The 21500-nt window shown below is 32.5% G+C and overlaps 1 protein-coding gene across 3 annotated transcripts; it reads right to left on the bottom strand.

The window, feature by feature from the left end:
- Positions 1-166: 166 nt before the first annotated feature.
- LOC115988661 (beta-galactosidase 17-like) lies at positions 167-12620 on the bottom strand. 3 transcript variants are annotated; one of them, XM_031112250.1, is made up of 19 exons: positions 12381-12620; positions 11104-11208; positions 10436-10631; positions 8831-8919; positions 5949-6029; positions 5301-5395; positions 4915-4985; positions 4577-4667; positions 4387-4504; positions 4211-4303; positions 4076-4124; positions 3776-3963; positions 3596-3667; positions 3263-3412; positions 2885-2935; positions 1503-1662; positions 1147-1292; positions 965-1030; positions 167-446 (listed from the first exon to the last, which is right to left on the bottom strand). In XM_031112250.1, the coding sequence occupies exons 1-19, from the start codon at positions 12534-12536 to the stop codon at positions 321-323; spliced, it is 2103 nt and encodes a 700-aa protein (XP_030968110.1). In that variant the 5' UTR covers positions 12537-12620; the 3' UTR covers positions 167-320. The 3 variants fall into 3 exon arrangements, with proteins under 3 accessions (XP_030968110.1, XP_030968111.1, XP_030968112.1); XM_031112251.1 differs by having other exon boundaries at positions 10514-10631; XM_031112252.1 differs by lacking the exon at positions 1147-1292 and having other exon boundaries at positions 353-446.
- Between the last annotated feature and the right edge of the window lie 8880 nt (positions 12621-21500).

Below are 21500 nucleotides of genomic sequence, written 5' to 3'. Positions count from 1 at the left end.
AATTTTATTGATGCATTGCACTATTATTAGTTAAATACTTATTTTTAATTAATGCGTGCTTATGATTGTGTATTCAATACTAATTGTAATGGATATACAATACAAATCTTAATCATTGTACAGTCAAGTTATACACAAAAATACATAGTATATTTTTTGCTTTGCCTTTGGTTTAAGGGGTATTACAAGAAATGGTACATTCTTCTCTGCTATAGACAACCACGCATGGAAGAGATCTTCGAGAGGTCTCGAGGACCAAATTTAAGATCAAAAGCTCCACCTTTCCATGTTTTCAAGCAAAAGGACCAAAGTAATCTGTATTAAATGGTGTACGTGGTTTGTTCCAGCCGATGCAAGTTTGATTTACTTAATGTGCATGTGAAGTCTGGCTGATCAACTGAGTCTATCACAAGCTCAGCATTTGGAGATTCTAACTCAAGTACAACCTGTAAACAAAACCGTCAAAAAATTCATTAAGACTTGGAAAAACACAACATTAGTGTATCAAAATCTGAAAGGGGAAGATAATATGAGTTAACATCTCAGGAGGCAAGGAGCATTTTTTTTTCTTTTTTTCTAATAATAATAAATGTTATATGCCAGAGAGACAAATGTAGTATACTTCTCCTATTTTGCTTATGGGACTAAGCATGATACATTTATACCAACATGGCTAAAAAAGACAAAAGGTTAGGGCCTTCCCTTGCAATACAAAAATCATCCAAATAATACCAGCTTGTGACATGTTTGCAATTCGCCAATTTTATAATCTATAAAGTATACTTTATTATACATAAAGCCAGCACCAGCTATAATCACTAAGCTAGAAAATAATTTAAGGCTAAATAATTTGGCAGGACTTTATAAATAAAATAAAATAAAATTTGACAGGAAAACTATCACAAAGAGAACATCAATATGTGATAAATAAAGGGTGAAAACAATAGCTTTGGATATCTCATACCACAACATTTTCCCCGTGACAAAGAACTGGAGCAGGGACATAAAGGTTGCATTGTGGTCCCTTCAACTGCAAAAAGATACCAATTGTCAAGAAAATGAGTACATTAACTACAAAACAAACTATCAAACCATGCAAGAAAAACACAAAAAGGAACAAAATAAAATAGGGAAATGGAAGTTTACCGGCCAATATCTTCCTATATTAAATCCATTGACAAATGCAATCCCTCTACCCCAACCTCTGAATGATATGAATGTGTCATTAACAAGGTTTACTTTGTCAATAGAGAAACGGCCGACATAGAATGCTGGTTCTTTTGTAACATTCTCTGCATATGGAACATTAATGGCTATTCATCAATGGTCTTCTCTCAATTATTCATAATGTCAACAACTAATGCATACTTGGAACATGTATTGGACTTGTTATTTGACTAAACAAAAAATGACCAGGGATGGTAACTCGAAAAAACAAAGTAATGAGTAGAATAGTGAATCAATTTTTTTTAATCATTATCTGAGAACAGACTAGATTTTACCTTTGGCTCCTCTGTGAGCTGATACATCTGTGAACTCGGAATATGCAAACTGAATGATGGGATTGGTTTTTGGGACCTCATTCAGGTTGTTCAAAGGAATTGGGATCATTTTCCATTGGTTTAGAATTCTCTCATCCAGATAAACAGAAGACAAAATACCCTGCCAAAATAGCAAAAAAGACCAGTTAAATATTTTTTGTTGAAGCAGGAGGAACTGTCATTTTAAAGATGTCAATAGAATGAGAAACAAGTGAAATATTGAAATTTCAGTTAGGAAGTACAGGAAAGAATTATAGAACAGAGACTATCTCACTTGTGTGTCAGTGTGTATACAACCGTACATTCATAAATACATACAAACATACATAATTATAACCAATTGTTCAGAAAAGAAATAACGATGATGACAAAGGTGATGGTGATGGTGATGATGATTTTTTATTATATTGGTACATTATACCTACACCAAATGGATTTTGAACCCAAAACCTCACCCCTTGCCCATTCTTCTGAGAGAAGGAAGAAGATTTGAGCCAAAGTTCATTGAAGTGAAAATGAATCCTTACCATCCTGGACTATGATTTGTTACTATTCAGCAATGTGATTTAAAGAATCAGTGTCAGATCTAGAAATTTCTAAAAAGATGAGATACCTTATAAGATTTGCAAGAAAAAATGAATCCTTATTTTGTAGTTTGGACTTGTATTGGTATTACCTTATAAGATCCTTTTAATGTTTCATATTTTAGTCTTCTAACATTTTTTTTTACAAATTAAGTTTTGTAACGTAACACATTAAATTGATAGCTACTTTCTTTTATTGTTAGTGTCAACTTTACAGAAACTATTCAAAAAAATTGTATAGATAAACACGCGACACAGTTTTTTTTTTTAATAAGTAAACAAGACATATAAGGGTTTACATATAATTTGATAGTTGGTGGTGAGGGGATTTGAGCCTTAGATGTCTCTATTAGAAACACTTGAAAGTTCCAATTGAACTACAATGATCTTGGCAACATATGCTTCACAGTTATGTCTGAGATTCAAAGGATTTGTCTTCTGTATCACCCAACACATGAACGAATTTGTTTCTTTGTTTTTAACATAAATAAGTTCAAACCATCAGAATTCTCTTCTAACCTACATTAATATTCTTTGAATACGAAGGATTATAATTCAGTGAAGTAGTTCTCCAAAATGCACTCTTTTGGATACACAATGTACAATGACATTATGTGTGACTGAAACTCTTCTATCCACAATCAAGGAATATATAAAGATATTTGGATTAATAGCATTTACAAACATCAATAACTTCTTGACTCAGATCATATTTAAAAAAAACAAAAATACAACTTTCTATTTTACAAGTTGCCTTACCTTCCTGTCAAAAATGTAGTTGCCATGGTTTATGCGACCCATATTTTCAACCTACAAGAATACAAAAGATTCAGAATGGAAAATATGATTAATTTATAGTATCAAATAATAGAATCAAAGAATTCACAGGATATTGATTCTCTTAATTAGTATTAGCTTTATTAATTAATCCAAGCCAGTAAATAGAACAATCTTAAAACCCTAAGCCAAATTGCTTGATTATTATAGTAGTAACAACAAAAGGAGAGTAACCACCACCACTTCTAGGCGAGTTGGTACCCGGTTTGTAAGCAACCTATTACTCCGGGGTTTGAGCCCCGCATTTACCAAGCAAAAAAAAAAAAACAACAAAAGGAGAGTAGTTGAGTAGTTAAGCACCAGTAGATATAAGCTGATGTTGGAGACACATTCAGTTTTAGGAAGGCCAAGTGTTAGATTTGACCATCTTTCAATTGTGCCAACATATATAGGTCTTCCACCATTATCTTCAGAAGAGCATGATATAAAAACTTGAGCTCTGTCATGCACCTGCAGATAATATATTTTAGAGCAGTTTCTCCTGTGAAATTTCTTAGATTCTAATTTCTAACATGCAACAATAATAGCATTTCTTTTTTGGATAATAGAAAGAAATGTCTATTATTCTGATTTCATAACAAGAAAGCAAACATTGAATTAGTCAGCATAAAAATACTAAAGGGAAGGCAGCACCTCTGGTATGTACAGAATGTTCCCATCATCCTTTGCAGCATATTCAGAGACATATAACAAAAACCCAAACATCTGAACACAAAGAACATTCAACTTCAACAACATTTAGCATTCAGCAGTTTTGGATCTCTATGAAGAAGCTATATTCAAAGGAATCCGCTGGATATGATTCTTACCCACCTGTCCCACAGACTCCATTGACATTGGGTTTTCAGATTCAACTACATCAGTTGAACTTATCCTATCAACTATATCTAACAAAAACTCTTTTTTCTGTAAGTGAATACGCCCATATCCTGTCTTTTCATTATTGAAAGGAACTGAAGGAAGAGGCACTGCACTGTATGCCTTTATAACCCTTCGAAGTGCTGAAAGCAGTAGAAATTTCATAATTAGACCATCTTTTTCCATGATCATGACTTGCAACATAAAATTGAGTTGATTCATGCCAGCTCAAAGGGGAAACTACTAGATACCAACCTTTGAATTTTGCATTGTCTACATCACCAGATTCCCTAATCGGTGCATCCTGGAAAACCATGAATTAGTTTGTGTATGCTGCAAAACAGGAATTCAATATAGAAGTTATAAGAAACAAGTTAATATTTTCCTCACATAATCATAGGAAGTGATATCAGCCATGTAAACAGACTCATCTTCCCTATTCGCCCCATTATAGAATCCAAAATTTGTACCACCATGTACCATCTGGAAATTACAAAGGTTAGATCAAAGTATTACCATAAAAGTGATTACTTAATGGAAAAAGATGCTAGAATTTTAGAGCATACATATAGCACTGCAGAACCATTTCTTGCCAGAATCTTTTCGAGGACAGATGCTGTAAAATCAGCATCAGTCTCTGCAATCTTCTCTCCCCAATGTGTAAGCCAACCTGTGTAAAACTCCCTGAAGCAACAAGCATAATGAGATTGAACCAGTGATCAATCTAAAAATAATAACTATTAGCAAGACACATACGCTGAAAGTGGTGGTGACTTTCCAGGGGCATTGAACTCCTTTTGTAACTCAAATCTTGGCCAAGGATCAGAAGCAGTTGGGAAGTCAACCGCTACACATCAGAGAGAAAAAGTAAGTTATGAGCGAAGTACTTAGATGATTGTAATTTGCATTCATATACAGATACATACCCACACACATGCACAAATAGAAGGAAATTCACGTACAAACAAAAAATATACGTCAAATATGTATTAATAACCGAATAAATAAACACATGATAACAAATAAAGAAAAATGTGAGAAAGATCAATGTTCACAACTTGGAAAATTAAGAGTACATTGATGTTTAACTTTACCTGAAAAGACATTATCTTCACGAATTGTTCCTCTATCAAGTTTCTCCCTTGTCCCTCCATTTATAGTATACCTGAAACAATTAAGATCAAATTAAGAAAAAAGATAAATGGTCAAACAAGAACTCAATGATTCAATGTGTATACCCGAAACATTACTTGGAACCCCTTTTGTTAATATAGAGGAAAACATGCTTAAATTAGCCAAAGGTGTGCGTTCATGAGCCCATGCTAAAGTTTCAAAAAAATTATGGAAGGTACTGTGCAATAAATCAAGCACTGAAAAGAATGAAACTTTGCAAATGCATACATAATTCTATGAGATTAACATTGATATCTTTCTATGTAGAACAAAGAAGATTAGTCCGAAGATAGAGCAAGCCTCTTACAAAATTGTATTATCTCCAAGATGACCCCGGGCCAAGGTGGCAAGGTGATGAAGATAAGCTTTGTCATTTCCATTTGAACCAAATTCATTTTCAATCTGTTGAAATAACCTCACTTTAGTGGTATCGTACTATCATTAAAATCAAAAAATGTAATTTTTTTTTTAAGAAAACCTCAAAAATTTGAACTATGATTATGATGCCTTCAAGATCATGTTCATAAATTTTCTGTTCTTTGATTTAGGAATGCCATTGTATATAATGTGCACACTTTTTTAAGAGTATCATTCTATTTCCAAAGGTTAAAGATAGTGAAAGGAAGTTTTCATATTTTTTTAACCCAACTTTCTATATAGACATCTGCAAGATCTTCCATTTCCTTTTTATGGTATTTTCCTCAGTCATATAACTGGAAGATGAAGAGGTTTATTACCAAAAATGTTGACAGAAGAGAAGTAATCTTGATTCACCAAACCATGTTTCCAAAAGAAAGGGAGGAAAAATAACTGAATTCTATCAAGAGTATTCTTTTGCAATGATTTTTTTTTTTTTTTTTGGAACTGATATTTCAATTAAAATCCTTTGAAATTTTCCCATTCATTATCCATTATACTGGAAAAATTCTAGTCAGAAAGTAACAAATCCACATACCTGAACCATTATAATGGGGCCTCCATTTTCATAGAGAAGAGGAACTACCTTTGGAAGTAGGATTTCCCACCATCTTTCCACCTTAAACAGTTCACAATAGTTATATTTTAATGGTAAACATTGAATAGTTAAGAACAATCAAAAGAAATACAATAATTTTATAATTCAAAAGAGTAAACTAAAAAATCATTGAAACTTAGCAGAAGCTACAAAATAGAATTGTCAGCTAAAAGCATTCGCTTCATTTTCATTTTAGAACCTTCCATATGGCCTTATAAATTAGTATCTTACAATAGCACACACAGATTAACAATAGCACACACAGATTAAATGCAACATTTTGCAATATAATTTCTTTCAATACACCATAAATTTACAGAGCAAAGGTTAGCTTGTAATACACACACACACACACACACATGTTGAAAAAATTGTTTCAACTTATCTTTCCATTATTTTTAGTAAGATCTGTTACATGGAAAGAAATGGAAGGACCTTTCCATTTTGTACCCTTTATAACAAAAGTTAGAAATTGAGGATATATTAAGTTTGTATGTTTAACTTGAACACGTGCATTAAAACTATCTAATAACTAGTCCCAAAACCTGAAATTCCCCCAATTTGTTTAGCCACTAACAACTAGTAACCACTTTTGAAGCCTTCAAATTACCTTAAAACATCTTTGTTCAGTCCCAAAATCCACCCAAATAAATTAACTAAAACAGTCCCTAAACAAAAACAAAAATTCGAGCTACGATACTTGCTCCAATTTGTGAATAGTTTAACTTCTTAGGTAATGAGTTTAAAATATTGAGATTTCCAGTGTGAAAGTAAAATTCATTCCCAAATTCAGTTTTTAAGTCTGTGCTACCGAAGGACTCAGTAAAGTGCACTTAGCACTGACAGTAACTGCACTACAGTCAACTTCTACCTAGAAGTTGGCACCCTTAGAGACTATGAAAAGCATGATTTTCTTCAGAGACTGAAGTCAGACACGATTAGCTTTCAACTTGAGACTACAGACAAGAATGCTGAACTCTCTACATGTTGTGGAGGTCTGAAATATAAGTGATTATGCATGAGTTTTGCTAATTAGGTTTTTCAGATTAAGTATTTTTAAAATCTATGATAACCCTAAGGGGTAGCACAATTGGGTGGGACAATGCCTCATGAAGCTAAGGTCACTAATTTGAATCTCCATTCCCCTCCCCTTGAGGCCAAAACTTATTGCTAAAAAAAGTGTTAAAATTTATGATTTGAACATTATTTAAAATAATTTTATAGTATCTAGTAAATTACCACTTGTCCCAAAAGCTTAAACTATTAGAAAATGTTGAATTTCATCATTTAATCATTTAACCATTATTCTAACACTCCCCCTCAAGTGTGTCTAGAACCCCCCCTAATAAGTGGGGCCCAACATGTGGGATTTTAACTTTTTAATGGGAAGTAAAGTGGAGACTGAATACAAACTCAGGATCCCTACTATAATATTGTGATAAATTATCACTTGTTCCAAAAACTTAGACTATTACGAAAGGGTGACTTTGATCATTTTACTTTTATTCTAACAGTATTGAATATGAAAGTTTTGAATATCATTATGTCAAACAATCATTATCTCTTTTTAAAGATGATTTTCTCAACTAAACCACTTTAATTAACATTTGAGTTTTTAACTAAGTTTTTCTACAAAAGCTGGTTATTCATTTAGCTGCTTTAGTCTAAAGTGATTTATATTTATATTCCACGCTTTAGAACCAATACTGAATGTTTCTTTTGTTAAATTGGGTTTTCATACTTTAAAATCCTAAAATATTTCATAAACTCTTTAGTCCTTAGGTGCTCTTAGGAGGGCTAAGCATCCTACATCTTTATGATCAATTCCTATCAAATTGTGATCTTTCATATAAGATCAAGTTTTGGATTGATTCTTATGATTTTTAGAAAATTATTTGTATTTCCTATAAACATCACTATATTATGAAATATGCTATATGTGAACCATAATATGTTTTTTTAACTCTAATCAATATCTGTGTAAACCCGCACACAAGTTTTATCACCATCAAGGGTTAGATGGTGGTCACCCACTCATAGACGGTATATGAGATTATGTGATACCTATAAATTTAACATTGTATACTAGTCAAATTTTCGTATGTGCCTTTGAATGAACGTATTTAAATGGTTCGCTTAGTTTTAAGCTATATTTGAGACTGCTATGTTAGTATGAAATTCCAAATATTCATGCTTAGCTTGGCCCTATTCCATCACGTGTCATATATAAGCCAAGGCTTATTGAAGTATGTAACTCATTCTTTCACTGATTATTCTCTTTTAATTGAAAGTTGAAGCCTCAGAGTACTTAGTAGTGCTAGAAAATAGAGCATTTGAAAATTTTGATGAAATTAAGGCTTCTATGATATTTATTCTATTTGTGATTAGTTTTAATCATAGGTCTTAATTGTTTTTACATTGCTTGGATTATGACCTTTATAGGTTTTTAGTTGTGGATATTTTAATAGATTGGAAGTTCACTTATTTGGAGTTCAATTATAATTTGAGGTTTGGTAACTTTATTTGTCAATTGTTAGATTGTTAAATTCATATTATATAGATTTTGGTTGTCAAATAAGGTCACCACCTTCATAAGAAAAAACCCACTCACTTACTGCTAGGGTTTCCACCACATTGATCAAAATTTTACCTCTCTCTCTCTCTGTGCGTGTGTGTCTTGATAAGTAACTTGTCATCTTCTACTCAAATAAAAATGACATCCATGAGACCTATTTACTAAGGATGCAAAATGTTCAAAAGAGACCAATTTAATGTGATGATATTTGTAACTTATAAAACATCCATACAAAAAGAAAACATACTAAGTGGAGGAAAGCAGGATCTGATGTTCTTAGTCTGAGAGCTGGCTCTATGGCAAGTAACCAGGCAGGGAAACCCCCCAAATCCCATTCTGAAACAAAGAGAAATTTTCTCAATGTTAATTGTCATATCAACAAAATATCATCTCATGATCAATTTCAACACCCCCCCTTCCCACCCCCCTCCCCCCCCCAAACAAAAACAAACAAACAACATAAGTAAAAAAGTAGGACTTTTACATTCACTCTTCGTACCAGGCCCAAATGAAAAGCCTCTTTGTGCAAATACTCATAAATGTAATACAAAAATGGGGAATTTGCAACTCTAATAGGATGAGAAACTTTTTGGAAGAACAATCAAGTTTGATGGATAGAATAGGAGTACCTCCAAGAAAATTAATTTATGGGCTATGACCTCTGGCTCAAAAGGCACCTTCTCCCCTTTTACAAGCAAGGTGGAAGGTGAGATCATGGGTTCATGACCCATGGATGCAGGTAACAATAAATAAAAAAATGTCCATCATCAATCATCCATGGGAAATTGAAATGGAGATACTAGCAAAGTTATAATGCTGTGTCGAAGTGACCTTGAAAGAAGAAATACAAGTCATGTCACCCTTTTCTATAAACCCAACCATGAGCATGAAAATGTTCACCAAGTAAGAACTAAGAAATGACATGTTTGCAAATCATATGTCTTATTCTGTATGAAGATTAGGGATCAGAAGCAGTACTAGGTATCATCAGTCGATAAGTACTTTACAATGAGCCCAAAAAAATATGTACCATGAACTGCAGGAGAAAGTCTTAATGAAAAGAAAAGTATTAGGGGGAAAAAAGTCCCCTATGGTTTACCTGTAAATTACAAAACCACATTGAATTGCGAAGTGTGACATATAACCTCCTTGTGATGTGGATTAAATTGAATTTGTGACTATCTCCTTCCTTCATTTTTTCCATCCTCCCTAACCTGATTTAGGGTGGGTGGAGATTTTCATAGTGGTTTACGGTTGCAAGTATGGTGAGTGACGAACTCAAATGGTAAGTTAGGGTTTTGAATTGGTAGTGTGCCACTTGCTGGATAGAGGCTTACTGTAGGGCATTGCTAAAAAGAAGGCTGAGTTGTGTGAATACAGGCTTTACCACTTGAACATAATAATATCATTTTAATCCGCACCAAAGAGGGTAATGTTTCACACTTCATAATTCAGGGGGCAATGTGTCACATTTCAATATTCAGGGGAGTTCCATGATTTAAAAGTAAAGCAGGGTGCTTTGTAATTTCCTAAAGTATTAATATAAAGATTATCTGACTTACACTAAAACGAACTCTAAATCTCATGTTCATGGATACTCTCACAGTGTCACCGGAAACAATACAGCCTAAGCTTATATCATTAAATGTATTATTTCTAATTTAAAAAAAATTACATAATGGTGATCATATTGATCACATAAAATAAATGTTCAGCTTCATTATGCACTGAGTGCAGATACATGTCAGATATTATGTTCAAATATGTTACCTAGTAACCTAGTCATGCATACATAATTTCAGAAAGCCCAATACATATTAGAAAGCTCCTAGATCCAACAGTTATGGCTGACCTGCACATATATAAGGCCCAGCTCGAAGCATGACAAGAAAGCCAAGTTTGTGGCAGAGCTTGAGAAATGATTCTATATCTGCAATCCCCTCAAAAACTAGCTTTCCAGGTTCTGGTTCATGTAAATTCCAAGGAACATAAGTTTGGATAGTATTCAAACCCAAAGCCTTTGCTCTCAATAATCTATCTTCCCAGTACTGCAATGATATAAGATAAAACCACATCACAACAAGAAAAAGTTTAGTCTAACTGATTGAGGTATTTTGTGTTGAACAAAGACATTCTATGGGACAAATACTAATTACAAAACCTTGTCAGTTCAGTACAGCATATTAAGGGAATATTTGCTTGTATGTGCAACTTGTGGAACTCCATAGGTTCCATTATCATGGTGAAACTTGAAACTATACATTTACTATGTAAAGTGAAGACTTTACAGAAGCTCAATAAAATTCAACTTTCTCTGTCATATCCTATATATATTTTTAGCATCTTATTGTTGATCCCTATTGGTTAAGTTCAGTTGAATTATAAATCTTCTAGATCTTATTATATATCATTCACTAGTAGAGGTTCCCTTCTAGCACAAGCTAAAACAGATGCATGCAGCCATTTCACTAAAATAAAACAATAAGTTGCTAATTGCTGACAATTTTGCTATAAGAACACCTCTGGGAGAACCCGAAAATAATGCAAGTCACCACCAATAATCTGTAATGGCTGTCCATCTTTCCAAAACATGTCATTGGCAATCTCAAACTTTCGAGCAGTAACCTGAGAACAAGCGAATAAAAATTTCACCCAGTTAAACTCACAGCATCTTTCAAAATCAGGAGAATAATTGCAAAGTCAATAAAACAGTTGAGTATAGCAAGCATGAAAGTATGCTACATGTCTATGATTGACAGCTAAAAGACTATCCCATTCAATTATCAGCAAAACCTGGGCAGTACAATGTCAAGTTTTAATTGCAAACCATCAAGCTATAACATTTAACTAAGAATCTCTCTTCTTCTTTTTTTCACTATAAAAATTTTATTTAATGAAAGGAAAGCTTAAATGGGAGAGCTTCATAAAGAATTGCACACTTAAGTTCAAATTATCAATGAAATCAACTAAAGAGTTACAGTAACCCCCCAACCCATGCAAAGTTCAAATAAAAGACGCAAAAAAGACTAAACTTAAGCTCCATGATAAAACTCTCCACACCCTCCAAAGTTTGATTGTTCTGCCCCTTACAAATCACCCACATAATACAAACCACATGACGCTATTACTATGCATCCTATACAACCCTTTCCAGCAAACTAGACATCTAACATCCTCTGTGGCATTAGTCAAAGCACTTCAAAAGTAGAAAAACCAAAGGACCACAAATCATAAGCAACTGAATAACGGAATAATAGATGGTCCACGAATTCACCACTTCCCTTACACAAGCAACACCAATTAACCAACAGTATATTCCTCTTCGTAAGCCGTTGTCCACACAAAGAAAGTCACTTTCTTACTAAAAAATCAAGTTATTAGCTGAAGAACAAATAAAAGCATAAAATTAAGAATAAGTTTTAAACACAGTATTGATTTCCAAATTATGAAAACTTGACTTGAATGAACCATAAACCTATCCAAAATGAATGTGTTAAAAATTATTCTCCTCTCTTGACTCTTGCCTTCCACACGAATTTCACAAAATCAAAAGTTGCTTTCATTTCACACACTCCACCTGAGGCAAGTACAACTAATAATTACTTCCAATGAAATTGAATCAAGCAAACCCAGAAGTCAAAAACCCAGAAACAATACAACCCAGAAATGCATTTACAAAGACAAAACCATCAACCTTTGAAACTGAGTCAAACTAACCCAGAAACAAAATCACATGGAATTGCATTTTACAAGGACAAATTATAAAGACCAAAGAGGTAGAAGGGAAAGACACTTACTTGATTGTGGTGAGAGTGATCATGGTGGGAGTGAGAGGGAAGTGAAGGGGAAGAACCAAAGCCAAAGACAGGGGTGAAGTAACAGAAGACTGTGATAGTGAAGAGGGTGAAGAAGAAGAAGGTAGTTTTGGTTCTTGTGTTTCGATTCCTCGCCATTATTATTGCTGAGAAATTTGGAGTTTGACGAACGATGTTACAATGGAACTTGTGTGTCTTTGTTTTATCACGGTAGTTGTGTCTTTTTTTAGCCTTTTGCTTCTTTCTCAATGCTTCAGTCAGCAATAAGCCAAACCCAAACGTCTCGTGGGACCGTTGGCTGTTGCTGTCAGAGAGAGTTTTTTTTTTTTTTTTTTTGAAATGATAACCTTTTGCTTTTGTTTAATATTTATTAGCTGATAACAAATTTTGCTATATTATTACTAGAAACTAACGTGTGAACTTTTAAGAGACAAAAAATAAAATAAAATAATTAAAAAATAATTTATTATTTTGTTAATGTGAAACTAATCAAAATCACTATCATATGATTCATACCGTATGTTTTACACACTATAAAAATACACTAAAAACGCGACTAAGAGCATTTGAAAAGTGTATTTACACATACTGAGTGCAATAAATACTACCTAAACTAATATAGTAGCTTTAACATTTTCTTATTTGATTTATATTTAGAAGTTGACATATTATGATATTAATTCTAAGAAGCTTATAGCTCAATTTACAAGTCCCGTTAATGAAGACATTAAAAGTTAAAATCCCTCCCTCCCCTCTCACCTATCAAGTTATTTAAAAAGAATAAATGAAGCTAATGTATCAATGTTTTGTAATACCCTTGTCATCCCACTTTGAGGTTTTTGGATTGCAAACTTTATATAAGACAATATACAAAACATATGAAATAAAAGATTGACATTATTGTCAATTTACATTGAATAGCTTGGCAATATTTAAAAATTTTGAATTGTAAGATTGACAGGAAGTTGAAATACAAACCAGAATAAAAGAGAAGACATTGTTGATTTACATTGAACAAAGAGCATTAATGTTGTTCGAGTTTATAACGATTGGTCATGTCAAGCAATTCACAGGCTCGATCAATTTAAAACAATGCTCAATCTTAGTTTATGGTATCATTTTTAATATTATACATTTTTACTAATTTTATTGATGCATTGCTTAACTACTAGTTAAATAATAATTTCAATTTTTCCGCAAAAAAAAAAAAATAATAATAATTTCAAGTAATGTGTCAATATGACTGATTATTCAATACTAATTGCAAAGGATGATACATAACAAAACCAAATGTGCCACTAAGACACGGGATGTCTGCGAATCAAAATCTTAAACATTACAGTCGACAGTTAAGTCATACACGCCAAAAGAAAAAATCACAAAGTTGAAGCATTTTTAGCTTTGCCTTTGGTTTGAGGGTTATTTACAACAACAACAACAAAACCCACACAAAAATACAAAAAATACACAAAATTAAAGACAAAAATCAACACTCAAGACAGATTCTTCCAGGAAGCTTTTTGGGGTAGGGGTTGCACTTGCAGTTTCCCGATCTAAACCCCTACCAGACTCTCTATTGTTCTGACAGCAGCCTTTTCTATCATCTGTCTATTCTCCTTCACACTGAAAAATGTCCTCTAGAGGATAAAAAAAAAAATAACACATTCTCCTTTGCTATAAACAACCAAGCATGGGAAAGATCTTTAGGAGGTCAACAATTAAGCTCTACCTTTTCCATGTTTACAAACAAGAATCATGGTGATCTTTATTACATGGTATCTTATAGCCTATGCATATTCAATTTACCTGATCTCCATATGAAGTCTAGCTGATCAACTGACATCTGAAGTCTGGTTGATTAACTGATTGTATCACAAGTTTAGGGCTTGGAGATTCTAACTCAAGAACAACCTGTAATTAAAACCATTGAAAAGTTCAAGCATAAAAATTGAGTGAAGAATAGGAAAAACGTGACATTAATAGGAGATTCTAGCCTTTCACCCCTATTTTTAAAAATATTTGGCAAAATGCCCCTGTTTTGAAACTATATAGGTTCGTGCCCCTGTTTCGAAACAATCAAGTTTTTTGATTGAAACTCGATTTTAATAAAATCGAGTATGGTGCAATTAAACTTAAAAAAAAAAAAAAAATGCAAGGAACTCGAGTTCATAGAGCTCGAGTTCCATACCTATAGCAGCATTCAAGAAGACCTATAGTGGCATTTTAAAGCCCTATAGCAGTGTTTTGATGAAATTTTTTGTTTTTATAAGTTTGATCGTCCCATACTAGGTTCAGGGAGCCCTATAGTGGCATTTTAAAGTCCTATAGCAGCGTTTTCATGCAATTGTTTTTATAAGTTTGATCACCCCATACCAGGTTCAAGGAGCCCTATAGTGGTGTTTTAAAGCCATTTTTTCATGCAATTTAAATGGAACTCAAGTTCCATGCAATTTTTTTTTTTTTTTTTTTTAGTTTGATCGGGCATAACTCGATTTTAAACCAATCGAGTTTTTTTATTGAAACTTGATTTTAAGAAAATTAAAATCGAGTTTCAAAACAGAGGCACAAACCTATATAGTTTCAAAACATGGGCATATTGCCAAATATTTTTAAAAATAGGGGTAAAAGGCTAGAATCCCCCATTAATATATCATAATCTAAAAGATGGGAGATAAAATATACATGTTAAAATGAATGACACCAAAGTAACCTATAATTATGAATCTAGACAATAACTTAGCCTACTATACAGTAAAAAAATCACAAAATAAACACCAATATTTGATAACTAGAAGATGAAAAGTATAGCTTTTGACATTTCCTACCACAACTTTTTTCCCTTAAGAACTGGAGCAGGGACATAAAGGCTACATTGTGGTCTCTTCATTTGCAAAATGCATCATTTAACTTAGTCTTCATGATGAATCAAAATCTCGGAGTGTGTTTTGCTTTGCATGGCATGATAGAGTTGCATCTTTGATAAAATATGAACTTGATATCCAATTGCGCCACTCAGGTGAAACATTGAGAAAACGAATAAGGATTTTTATATGCAACTGTAAAAGAATTTCAATGATTATGACTAATAGCAAATTGGAGTAAAAGATGGAGTGTGACGGTGCCATTTTTGGACAGAGAGAGGGAGTAGAGAAAGAGAGTTAAGAGAGAGAGTGGCATATTATGGAAACTAGCTAAATTCCCGCACGATATACGGTGCAACTTATTATTAATTTTCTTTAATATTTCAATAAGTTTATCAAGAATCTTGTAGCTTAATAGGAACCTCAATTTTCAATAAAAACATTTATGATTCAAACCCCTCCAACTATCGATATATATATATATATATATATATATATAATTGAATAAATTTCATTGTAAAAAATTGTGATCTTTAGTTATTTTATAGACAAAATAAAAATCACACTCTATATATATGTGTGTGTGTGTGTGTTCACAAATTGAAAATTGCATGATATAGTGTTTCAATTGTTTCTCACATTTAAAAAAAAAAAACAAAATTTATTTCTCATATAAATCTTAGAAAAATTATATTAAAATTTCATTACGTTATAACAAAATAAATATATTTACTCTCTCTCAAACACACACATATTACGCGTGTGACTGAAAAGAGTTAGGAAATTTAAAAGAATAAGATTTATTTTAGTGAATTCACAAATATCTAATTTTTTATGCCTTTTGTGTCAATTTTTGTCAAACCAACTAAATATGAGTAAGAATGTCATATTCTAAATTTATTATTATTATTCCAACTAAAAATTATCTCTTTTATAGAGTTTATAAAAATAATCATATAAATTCATTTGATATAAATAATTAATGCACAACTATATATAATTAATATATGCATTTAATCTATTAGCTAATTTAATGAACTAATAATTTGATATAAATGCAAATTTTGTTGATATAGAACCCTAAATAAAGAGAACTTCATAGAATGCGCTACATAACACAACCTTATACACTCTAACATAATATCTCTGCTTTTATATATACTAACATTTAACCCACGCAATGTGTTAGTCATTTACTTATTAGAAGACAATAAAATACATTAAAATTCTTCTAGGGCATGCTGTATAATTTAACTGATTGTTAAAATAAACCAACGTTAAACTTTAATTACAAAAATAATATTACAATAACAATTCTAAAATAGTTGTATAGAACAACTTAACATAAAATTATGTACATAAAAAATCAATAGACATACACAAATGTTATAATGTATTATAGAATCAATTTAAAATGTAAGATTTGTCAAGCAAGATGGGGTTTGGCAAAAAAAAAAAAAAAAAGTCTATCTACATCTTGTGATAATGACGATGGCACAATAGGTATTGATAAGAGTAATTTCTATCTCCACCTTCTGATTATGATGAAGATGCAACAACCAACAACTTATTATGATATAGCACATCAATGAAAATAATTAATAAATCAACTAAAGAATTAAACATACTAAGAACACATAAACAAAAACTGAACTCTCACTATAGTGTTTAACTTCCTTAGACAATGTGGCTCAAGCCACAACAAACCCTTTAGATGTAAATTAACGGGGAAAAAAACCCAAATACTATGACACTTCACAGTTCACAGCAAAGATTAAATAATTATAAAAATGAAAAATAAATTGAATCTAAATTAAGTCAAATCAATGTCATATAAGGTTAAGAAAAACTTTTTTTTTCACAATAAATTTAATAAAGAAAATTGAGTCTAAACATTTTTTCATTTGAATTGTAACACATACCCAGTAAAGAAAATTGTCAAAAAAAAAAAAAAAAAAAAAAAAAAACCCCTTCAAATGATCCAAGTTCAATCAAACATAACTATCAATTTATATAAACAGAAAAGCTAACATAGTAATTTCAATTTTTTGCTTAGCATCAAAACAAAACAATTAATTATGAAATTCAAACGTTACTCCAAAAAAATAAAGCCTAAAGTCTCGTCCTTGGACTTGCTCACAATACAACAATACAAATAATTAATAGAAATAAAGAAATGCACTTGTTCAAAAATAATAATTAATTAAAATAAAATTAATAGTTCTACTTATTAAAATCTTTCAAATACTTTATTCCTTGCTTAATGACTTCATGCTTCATCTCTAAATCTTGTAGGTCCAAAGTTGTCAACAACCATGCCTTTGAACATTGCATTTAATCTCATAATTTTTTCATTGGCTAAAAAAATCATAAATATCATTAGCCAATGTCAAAAATATTCCTAAACCTAGAAATGCTTACATAATGCAAGTTCAATCTTGAACAAGGAAAATCCAATAAATAAGAAAACAAAGTAAAAGTAAACATGATATGATAAAAATTCTAAGATAGCTTGGTTATATTTATACACATAAAAGTAAAAGTGTTATTTTTGCCTAGTTATATTTATACATGATGATGCATAAAATCGTCCACACATGCGTCGAATGAGGTACCTGAAGAACAAAGAAGATGAAGAACCTATAGAAAGTACCAATGGGGTGCCGGCCAAAGATCCTTCAAATGTTAAATCAGTGATAGAAGAATCTCCATTAACTCAAAAATGTAAGAGTTAGGAAATTGCACATACCTTAAGAAAGAGGAGGTCTAGTGCATATATAGTGGTGTAAAGCTTATCTTGAATGTAGGGTTTTTCCTTGTAAAGAAAATTTGGAGTTAGGACCTCGAGATCTCGAGCTTTTCTTCCCATATAGGGAAGACATAAGCATGGAGTATGGTATTTGGGCATGATGCTCAAGTTCTTTCCATATAGGGATTCATGAGTGGAGAATACGTAAAGGTTTGTGGGACCCAGTTACTCAACCGTCAATATAACCATCTGCCCGTCAGTATCAATACGTGACCATCCGTTGGGTACTTATACAACCATCCGTTAGACACATACGTGGAGCATTGATTTGCAAAGACTTCAAGGAAGTCAAATGAGGAGTTCATCCCAATAGGTTCATGGTTGGCAGGTCCCACTAAAAGAGGCACATACCCTAACGGGTCAGTAGCGGAGTATTCCATCCTGATGGGTCAAAGTGCTTGAAGTACTTTATTGGACGAAAATACCCTTATTAATGAGCAAGTTGGTTTGTTGATTGGACGAGTATGGTGGGTTGTCTATCAAAAGTGTCTCATCAGTTTAGACGAGTTAGTGTTTGCATGTTCTAGGCAATGAGTAAGGTACCTGACGACCCCTTGATACGTGACGACCATTAGGGAGGAATGTGTCACGTGGTATCAAGGAAGTTACCTGATGACTCCTAAATACTTGCCGACCTATTGATATGTGACGATCATCAGGGTGGAGCATGTCACGCGATGTCAGGGAAGGTACCTGACAACTACTAGGTCCCTAATGACCTTTTAGTACCTGACAACTAATTGATACATGATGACCGTCAAGGCGAAACGTGTCGTGTGGTGTTAGGGAAGGTACCTGATGATAGCTAGGAACCTGATGACTCATTGATATGTGATGACCGTCAGGGAGGAGCATGTCGCGCATTGTCAGGGATGGTACCTGACTATCACTAGGTCCCTGACAACCCATAAATACGTCACGACCGTCAGGGCGAAGTGTGTTTTGCGGTGTCAAGGAAGGTACTTGACAACCGCTGGGTACTTGACAACTTATTGATGCGCGACAACCATTAGGGCAGAGCGTGTTGCATGGTGTCAATGAAGGTACCTAATGACCGTTGGGTCCTTGACGACCCCTTGGTACCCAACGGCCGGTTGATACGTGATGACTGTCAGGGCGAAGCGTGTCGCGCAGTGTTAGAGAAGGAACCTAACGACCGCTAGGTACCTAACGACTCATTGATACGTGATGACTGTCAAGGTGGAGCATGTCATGCAGTGTCAAGGAAGGTACCTAACAACTGCTGGGTTCCTGACAACCTCTTGGTACCTAACGACCCATTTATACATGACGACCATCAAGGTGGAGCACGTCGCGTGGTGTTAGGGAAGGTACCTAACGACTGCTAGGAAATTGACAACTCATTGATACGTGACAACCGTCAGGGCGGAGTGTGTCGTATGGTGCCACACTCCCTTTGTGATTGACAATGCTTTTGGTGACCGAATATTCTTTTGGTAAGCACATGATTCTTCTAGTGACCAAAGACTCTAGGGTGTTAGAAAAAATTTTCTAGCTGGTGAAGATATTTCCTATCAATACATATAAAAAAAAAAAAAAATAGTAACAATAATTAGTTTAGAATACCTACAATCACCTTTGCTAATCACATGCTTCAATCTATTATATACTTCAATCCTCAATATACATTGGTTACACACCCACATAAGTCGATTTTCTTTAATAGATATGTGTGCACCAACGTGTAATTGTTGAAACAATCAGCGACTATAAACCAAAGTATGTCTCTCATCTTCACGTTTGTTAGAACTTTTGCTATCATCCATATTTAACTAAAGAGAAAATTCACATAATATTCATAAATTTTTAAAATAAATATAGTAAGAAGGACAAAGTTTGACTACAAACTCGCTTGTAACCAATGGCTACAACTCCCACTAAAAAATTAACATAATTACATATTTTGAAAATTGAACCGTTAGATTGCATATTTTTTAGGAAAAAGTTTAACTACAAAATTGGATTGCATATTTTTATTGGAGATGAATTTTGACGAATCCATTATTGGATTACATTTTCTTCTTATATCCTCTATACTTGCAAAATTTCTAGAAAATTAACCCTCATTTGGGAGGAGAGAATGGAATGGAATGGATTGAAAAGAATATTTTTCTCTTTCCTTGTTTGGGAGTTTTAATGGAGGGAATGAAAAATCCATTCCCTTATTTGGGAGTTTAAGTAAGAGGGAATGAAATGGATAAGAGGAAACACTCATTCCTCTCTATTCTCTTAAAACCTCAAATTTTCATTCCTCTCGAAATTGAGAGGAATTGGAGGGAATGAAATTAGATTTAATGAATGTTTTAATAAAACTCCCAAAATACCCCTTTATTTTAAAATAGATGTCTAATAGTAATATTGTCATAAAATAATTTCATTCATTTCCCTCTATGTTACTTCTAAACAAAGTTACTTACATTCCATTTATTTCAATTCATTTATTTTAAAATATCCAAACAAGATTATTTAATTTCATTTCATTCCTTTCTTATCCATTCATTTCCCTTATTTAAATACATTACATTCCATTCTATTCATTTCCATTCCATTCCATTTTCTTATGAACTTTCAAACGAAGCCTAAAGATCAATAGTTATATCATTAATAAATTGTTTAAATTGCAAGTTTTTGTAGTTTAAAATTAAACATAAAATATAAACTTATAAATCATATAGTAAATAATATCCGATTGTCATAAAATTTGACATGTGTATTAAAACCGTAAAGAACATGCAATTAATGGTTAAATTTTCAAAATATGCAGTAATGTTTATTGTATTGAATAAAATTGTAACCTTAGGCTACAACTAATTTTGTAGCTAAACTTAGTCATTTTTCTTATTTGTTTCGTATTTAGAAGTTGACGTACTCATTTTAAGAAGCTTGTAGCTTGATTGAAATTCCCGTTAACAAAGATGTTAAAAGTTCAAATCTCCCTCCCAATCTATCGAATTATTAAAAAATAAATGAAGTTTGACATATCAATGTTTTGTAATACCCTTGTCATTATTCCCTTAGGTATCATTATTCCCTTAGGTATTTGGATTGCAAACCTTATATAAGACAGTATACAAACCATATGAAATAAGAGATTGATATGTCAATATTTAAAAAATTTTAATTCTAAGATTTTGAATTGTAAGATTGACAGGAAGTTGAAATACAAACTAAAATAAAAGAGAAGACATTGTTGATTTACATTGAACAAAGAGTACTAATGTTGTCCGAGTTTATAACAATTGGTCATGTCAAGCAATTCATATGCTTGATCAATTTAAAACAAGGCTCAATCTTAGTTTATGGTATCATTTTTAATATTATAAATTTTTACTAACTTTATTGACGCATTGCATGACTACTAGTTAAATAATAATTTCAAGTAATGCGTCAATATGACTTGTTATTCAATAC

This window comes from Quercus lobata, chromosome 5, assembly GCF_001633185.2.
Source record: "Quercus lobata isolate SW786 chromosome 5, ValleyOak3.0 Primary Assembly, whole genome shotgun sequence".
NCBI lineage: Eukaryota > Viridiplantae > Streptophyta > Magnoliopsida > Fagales > Fagaceae > Quercus > Quercus lobata.
This window is presented reverse-complemented; position numbering and strand designations above follow the sequence as displayed.